The 8,249-nt window shown below is 34.5% G+C and overlaps 1 protein-coding gene across 2 annotated transcripts in view; it reads left to right on the forward strand.

The window, feature by feature from the left end:
- The window catches only part of LOC132099060 (scm-like with four MBT domains protein 2), a 31,224-nt gene extending 28,935 nt beyond the window's left edge, over positions 1-2,289 (forward strand). For both annotated transcript variants that reach the window (XM_059505484.1, XM_059505485.1), the window contains 3 exons: positions 272-523; positions 653-775; positions 1,627-2,289. In XM_059505484.1, coding sequence (XP_059361467.1) covers positions 272-523; positions 653-775; positions 1,627-1,767 — 516 coding nt within the window. In that variant the 3' untranslated portion in view covers positions 1,768-2,289. The remainder of the gene's footprint in view (positions 1-271; positions 524-652; positions 776-1,626) is intronic.
- The last annotated feature ends 5,960 nt before the right edge of the window (positions 2,290-8,249 follow it).

An 8,249-nucleotide genomic window follows, 5' to 3' on the forward strand; every position in this document is an offset into this window, starting at 1 on the left:
CCAAACCACACGAACCCAGACAAAAACACACACTCGGAGACATTCACTTGCAACTACTGAAACTTAGTCTTGGGAAGTAAGCAAATGCAAGTGCATATACACAGATGGGCATAAATACATGAAAATGTATTTAAAATAAACAATACAAAATACTGTTTGGAAAAATTTGAATCTTGTCCTAAGTAGGCAACTTTCTATTAAAATGATGATTTTGCCCAAAAGCTTGACTGGCACTTTAAGATCCAGTGTAACCCTGTTCCTGTGTCTTTAGGATAGTGATTATTACTATGATGATGAGGAAGAAGATTTCGAGGAGTGGGGCAGTGAGGTTAGTTCCAGCTCAATGCGTGAGGAGAACTCCTTCAAGGACGTTCCGAAGAGAGGAAGACCACCGCGCCGAGCTGCTCTCCAGCGCAGGGCGACCCATCCAGGGCCGGAGACCTCAGACAGATCCTCTCCCAGAAGAACCACACGCTCGGTTTCTTACAGCCAGAACCAGACGGCCAAAAACACAAACGCAAAGGTCAAATGTCCACATAGACCTTTTGTGTGAATTCTTTCCCGAATGTAATATCTGTCATTTTTTATGTGTGCCTAGCGTTGAGTTGCATTAGATAAAGTGAAGTGTGCTTGTGTGCATATGTAGACTGAGAGTTTTGAAGAGGAAGATCGTCTGGTGTTAGAGAGGAATCCTCTGGAATGGAGCGTCTCTGATGTGGTTGACTTCATCACATCCACAGATTGTGCCTCTCTGGCAAAGATATTCCAAGAGCAGGTACAGTACGCTAACCAAACCATCATTTGGCCCTTTCCAATCAGGCTCTCAAGAAATTCATCAGATTTCTTAGTGCAGAAAGAAAGATCAGAAAAGATTGATTATTTTACATTTTAAGATTTAATATGGCAGACTTCTGTACATATGCTAAATAACATCTGTTCAGTCTTTTATTTTATTTCTGTAATTTAAATAGTCCAAGACTATGATTTGTATTTTTTATGTAATTTTATTATTTTCATAATTGATATTAATATATTGAAGGATATATATTAAAAGGCCAGTCGAAGATTTTGTTTTGTCGAAGATGATTATTTTTATTTTATTATTTTCTAAAATCCAGATAATCAAAGACTGATTGAGTTTTCTTTTAATAATTTGAAATGGTCAAAGATTGATGATTTTTTTTCCATAATTAAAATAATCAGTTATTATTATTAATATTACACTAAATTATCAACGTTTATGATGTTTTATTAGTGTTCTTATTCTTGTTAAATATTTTATTTAGAAAAATACATTTCTCTATATATATTTTATTTTCATAATTTAACATTTTTCATCTTTTTCATCATAAAGTATTAGCATTATTAGTTTTATATTGCAGGCTACGTATATCAGTGTGCAGTCAGTATGACACCTGTGACGGAACGCATCTAGAAATGCATTGCTTTTTATTAAAATCATAATTGACCCTTTTTTATTTTATTAATGTTCTATACTGCAGCTTAGAAAACTCAAATGAAAATGCACTCAGATACACACACCTACGAATCATACATTTGTGCAAGACTGAAGCAAACAAGAACAAGCAAAACCAGTAAAAAATCTCACCTTTTTTCTTTCTCAAGGACATTGATGGCCAGGCTCTGTTGCTGCTGACACTTCCTACAGTCCAGGAATGTATGGACCTAAAGCTCGGCCCTGCCATCAAACTCTGTCATCAGATCGAGCGAGTCAAAGTGGCCTTCTACTCCCAGTTCGCTAACTAAGCTAACTTTCTGCCTCGGTGGACCTAAATCAACAGAGACCTATGTATTGTACTCAGGGGATGTAAAGAGTCATTCCATCCATCAGGAAGCCTCAGGTTGCCTCATACCGAATGGATTGTTTTTTTTTTCATAATTTGCCTTCAATATGAGATTTAGTCATGGAACATGACATTATTTCTGCTTTCCCTGCTAAAGAAAACCTACCTGGACTCCCAGTCTAGTCAAACTGGTGTTTAGAAGATTTGTCTGGATGGTCAGCTGGAAAAGTACCAAAAACCTCTTTAAAGCCATCAAAATAGACCAGCCTGACCATGCTTCAACAACCGCACACTCTTGAAAATAAAAGATCCAAAAGGTTGCCATAGATCAGTTCTTCTTTCGTTTTTTCTTAGTGTGAAGAACGTTTTAGAAAAAGAAACGTTTTCCACTATAAAGAACCGGTTATGTTAAGCACTGATGCCAATAAAGAATCTTTATTTTTAAAGAGTGTAGTTTTTTTTTGTTTTTTTTTCATGAGTGTGGTGAATCCTTTAAGAAAACTAACCAAACAATCTAGAGGAGGTTTAGGTTTGGTTGGAGTTCCAGACGTTTCAGAGGACCGTTTAAAGATTTGGATGAAGATCTCAGTGGGAATAAGGACACATCTGAACTGAGTTTACTGCAGAACTATTGGAAATTTTATTCGTCTTTTAAGACCAAATGATATTTATAACTGCAAATTACATATGAAGTATTAACTAATAATTGTAATATTTATTTTATTCTAAACTATTTTTATAATGTTTGTTTGGAGGTTAGACGCAATTTAACACCTGAAAAAATCTACTTTTGGCAACTTGGGCATTATGAATTAGGGAATATTAGTAATATAAGAACTGATATTTAAATAAATTAAATGTATGTTAAACTTATGTTGTGTGTGTGCATGAATGCTGGGGTTCATGCATACACACATAACTCCACACATATCGGTTTTCCCAAAAACACATGCCTTTTGTTTGTCTAATGCAACGTTTGTTTCTCTTTAAAATTCAAGGGCAAGTATATTTCTGAGGAGCTGCCTTTTGTCACAGCTTATGTATATTGTACTGTATGTAAATGTCATTTGTGATCTATGCAAAACTGGATATGTTTTCTATATATTTTTTGTTGTAACGATTTTCTTAGTGATATATATTTTTACTTCACTCCGTTGTATGACACATACCTTGTTTACAAGTAGATTGTATTCAAAACTGATTAACTGCTGTTGAAATATTTTCAATCATCATTTTGTCCATTTCCAATGCTTAAAACGTTGCAATAATAAAATATGGTTCATGTTTGAAAGTCCCAGAAATATAAACTGCACCAGCTGTCCGTTATTTTGACTCGCTGCTTAGTTTGTAAATACAAACAAAAATGGCATAGAGCGTGCTTTCAGGGGAAGTCTACAGGGCAAGGCACTTCTAATGGGATATTAAAGTGATTTTATTAGTCTCTTGTATAACGTTTAATAACTGATGCTGAACTTGTGTATTTTAATGTATATCTTAATGCAGTGTTTTGCCCTATAGGCTTTCATTGCAAATGCATTACTGTACATCTACATATATTCTGCGGTTAATCAACAATGTCACCATTTATAGATTCTGTATTTAACCTGAAACATTCCTTTTATTATTAAAAATAGCAGCTTGCATGGTTTTTCCTTATCTGTTAATTTCCAAGAGAATTTGAAACAAATGTGAACTTATCTACACTAATACGAACACAATTTCCAGGAAACACTAGGCACAACCCACTCACACACTCAGCTGTCGATCGAGGCTAAAACATGGTGATATTGCATAAACACTAGAGGGTTTTTTCATGAACAGGTCTCAAATTCTACAAAGCAGGTTCTGGTTTGTTTATATATTTTATACATTTAGCAGATGCTTTACAGTGCATTCAGGCTAACATTTTTTACCTAACATGTGTTCCCTGGGAATCGAACCCACAACCTTGTGCTGCTAATGAAATGCTCTACCACTGAGCCATAGGAACACTGTTTGGCACAGAACTATATATATATATATATATATATATATATAAAGTGTCTTCTACTGAGTCTAACTGGAGACCTATTCGTACTGCTGCAAGTTCTCATGGTTGCCAGGCAACATTATTTCAAAGGTGTGCTGCATGCGGCTCCAGCAGTGATGTGTCTGACCACAATCAAGATGTTTCTTTTCGTAAAGGAGCCCACTTGACTTTTAGTAAGCAACATTTCAAAGGCAGCATGCCTAAAACACACACACACACACACACACACACACACACAAACACACACAAATGAGATATGCTTAATATCTCAATAGATAATGTCATTAAATGGGAAACAAGGCTATTGGTTAAGTCTCCAACTTATCAGATGTTCCCAGGTGTGTCTGCTGGAGTTTCAAAAGAAATCCCAATAATCTTTCAGAAAAGTCTATAATCAAATGTTCAAGATCTCAGTGCCAAGTGCTAATTGCCAACTTCTCATGAAATACGTCTGTTTTCTCTTTGGTGTCTGTTTGTTGTTCTTCTTCTTGATTTTAGGAGGAACATCTGACGTAATACATCCAGTACTTTGAGTTTTCAGCGTCTGCTTTTACTGTAGCTACATGCTATGTACAAACTGCAGTGACAACTAGGTACCAAAGTACCTTAACCCATGTGGTTACCTTCTGTTTCTCAGTCCTTTCATGGGTCGAATGCAGCAACCGCTAACAGTTTTGGTAAACTATATACAAAAGGAGCTTCAAGCGCTGAGCGCAGACTGTAGAAGGTGTACTGTACTGTAAAATCACATAATTAATGATCAATTAATCATCTGTCCAGTAAGCCGTTCTCAAACTATGGAATGTCTGTATGCTAACTGGCATCCAGTATTGAAATCTTTCACATACCATGAAACCCAATTTTAAGGTTCACAGCATTACTGACTTCGCTATTCTCTCAGATGATTCGGTGTCATTTGTGGATGATTATGAGCATGACTCTGTAGATAATATCAGGGGCTGGCAACAAACAGGACTCTGTATGTGTGTCTGTTGGTGTAAAACAAAAACAAAAAAAGAAAAGAAGAAAAAGAAAAACGCTGCTTGCATGGGTTAACCACAAAGCTCATTCTCATACTAACACTAAAAACTGGGTCACTTACAACATTTAGGGGGGTGACAGGGGCCAGTTCTGAATTGTTGGCTGCTGTTTCTCCTTTGAAATAAGCTTCCTTTTAGATTTGCACATTTTGCATGCAATCGGAAATCAAGATACAGCTTCAAGGACGACTGTTTCTCTCTACTTGTTTTACCGCAATGGAGTTGAAAGGTGCAACAAACACACACACACACACACACACACACACACACACACACAAACACACACTTAAACAGACCTACACACCTGCTCAGACCTGAAAAGCACTTAAAGATAGTTGATAAATACATTCTAAAATGAATTGGCGGCACCTTCTGCTAATAAACTAGCATGATATTTCAACACACTCGTATAGCAATATTGAATCTGTACAATATCACATGAATCTGTACAATTTAATTTGTATGCAATTTAAAAATAAAAACTAAAACACTGCAATGCATGCAAAATTACAAATAAATCGCTTGTACAGATTTTTCTTCTTCTTTTAGTTTCTCACAGTGTATTTTTATACAGTCTATCAATATTCCCAATGATGGGTAGGTTTAGAAGATCTTGATATCAGGTTGGATTCTTTAGTAGCCTAATGAAAATAAAAATACATTTCATAAAATGTAAAATATCTGACGTAAAATATTGATTTTCTCATTAATTGTGATCTAACCTTTTCTGATTCTTAAGATCAATCTTTACACTTTAACAAGCCTTTTCTTACAAGTAGATAAAAGTAGTGCTTCTCATACAGCAGATGTCACTTTTAACATTAATATTAATACCTCTAACACTAGCTTGCTCTATTCTTTTTCTATTCTATCTGTTTTCTTTCTATTTATTATATTATTTAAAATCCCATGCTAGGTGTACTGTGTTAACCTAACTGAGACTTGTTATAGCACTTATGTATCATTGCTCTTTTTGTTGTTTTTAATTGCTTCCACTGTCTTCATCTGTAAGTTGCTTTGGATAAAAGCGTCTGCTAAATGAATAAATGTAAATGTAAATGTGATATTTTGTAATGTACCAAGTTAGATGGTTGCCAGTATCAGTGATTCACCCTGAACACTTGTCCATTAGAAGATACATAAGAACCTGGTGCAACATGGATAATGAGATTTGAATATGACAGCAAATTGTAAGATTTTCAGTAAAAGTCTGTTTTCCAGTAAATGAGAAGCAGGTGATTCCCATTTGATCTAACTATTTATAAAACCAGGTCTAAATGTCTGCTCAGAAAGATCTCAGTTGTGATTATGTTTTATAATACAGAATGTATATAGTGAGTTTTATGTTTCTGCTTGTTTGTCATATTCAGTTACACAGTCTCAATCTGTACAAAGCACAACGCATCATTTCCTGTCTGCTACAGTCATGGAGGGGTGTTTTGGAAAATTGTTGTAAAAGTGAAAATAAATTCATGCCACTCATGGAAAGGATGATCAGGATGAACCACAGTATTTTGTTTTTTTGTGCGTGGTGTTTTTATGTCTTAAAGTATCACTGGCGTTATGAATATTTTTCCAAATAAAAAGTTTTCCAGTTTCCCTCAACAACCGATTCAGTCCCACGGCTGGATATTTCACTGCATGGGGCATTTCAGCAATCTGTGTGAGTGTGTGTGTGTGTGTGTGTGTGTGTGTGTGTGTGTTCTTTCATTTGTATTCACTGTGAATGACTGCATGCAAGCTGCTTAAACAGAGATGGTTTTGAGAAAACGGTTTCATTTTCATTTATATTTCCTGTAAAAATAACACTAACAGAAGCAATAATAGAGAAAGTGTTTGCGTTTCATTGCCCCTTACACATTTGTTTTCTATATTACCAGTTGAAATGCATGTTTTTTTGTTTTTTATAACATATAAATAATTTCCAGAGTTCAGTAATAAAGGTCAGACTTTTACTTATTAAAATAACTTCAATTTATTATTTTATTCACTGCTCAAGAGTTATTTCTAACAAACACTTTATTAAAAACAAATGTTTAGATCACACACACACACACACACACACACACTCACTCTCACACATATGTATACATATAAATATTTTAATTTTAATTTATAATTTATACTGTATTATATTATATTAAATTATTATCTTGTTTTATAGAAGTATTTTGTTATCAAATTTCTCAGTTTTCCTGTATTTATACATTAAGATAAAATACACAGTACAGTACTTATTAAAATATTTTCCAATGTTCAAATGTGTAAAACAGAGTGGGACATTATGAGAAGTGTGAGAATTATGTGAAGTACAGTAATGGTTAATATTTTAGTTTCTATTTTCTTTCTTTTATTAACAATAGCTATACTTTGGAATTGGGAATTTTGTACTAAGTAACATATAAGTAATATATATATTTCAATTTATGAAATGTGAATTAAGTACTGATGCAGTATAATTAGCAGTAAAAGTAGTTAGACTTTGAAAATCGATCTGAGTAAATAAGAAAAAAATATATATGATGCTAGCATATAAAATATTCAGTCAGTGTTTCATTCAGTCATATTAATTGGTATAAATCACAATTACAATCTCATTAGATTAAATAAAATGAATAGATGAATTATTTTCCCTAGAGCTTTTCTTAATTAGCTACACACTGAGATTAAGTGGGGCTTTTGGCAGTCCATGGGGTTTTATCATAAGTCTAAAGAACAGACACAACCGTCGTTTCTATGCAAAGCTTTGGATTCCATTCAGTTAATTCAAATTCAGTTTATTCTGACATACCCACACCACCGCACAGGGTTTCTCTCCGTCCCTCTGTGTGTGTGAAAGTAAGAGTGTGGAGGACTTTAGCTGGGGGTCTCCCACATAGCCAGCTCCCTCACGGGTTTCCATAGCAACAGAAATATAGAGTAAAGGCACGTTCCCTGATGCAACGCAACACTTACACTCCTCTTCCTCTCTGTCCCATCCCCATATCTCCACCTCCCCATCCCTTCATCTTACACCTCTTTAATGCCACACTCACTTACTTTCCAAAAACAAAGAGTGAAAAATAAAAAACCCTCTCACAATACATCATGTTTTCATTCCTGTGGATATACCACAAAACAATGCCATCCATCTGTAGGTGCTTAGCTGGTTTTAATTAGCTGTTTATAACTTATGCCTACTTTATTGTATGTTTTATTTATCTGTAGAATGTCTACACAAATATTTACCAATGTAGTTTGAAAGAAAGAAAGAAAGAAAGAAAGAAAGAAAGAAAGAAAGAAAGAAAGAAAGAAAGAAAGAAAGAACTAAGCTTTACAACTAAAGCAACTAAGGTGATTGAAATAACAAGACTGGTACATTATTTGCTGACATGG

This window comes from Carassius carassius, chromosome 22 (genome assembly GCF_963082965.1).
Source record: "Carassius carassius chromosome 22, fCarCar2.1, whole genome shotgun sequence".
Taxonomy (NCBI): Eukaryota; Metazoa; Chordata; class Actinopteri; order Cypriniformes; family Cyprinidae; genus Carassius; species Carassius carassius.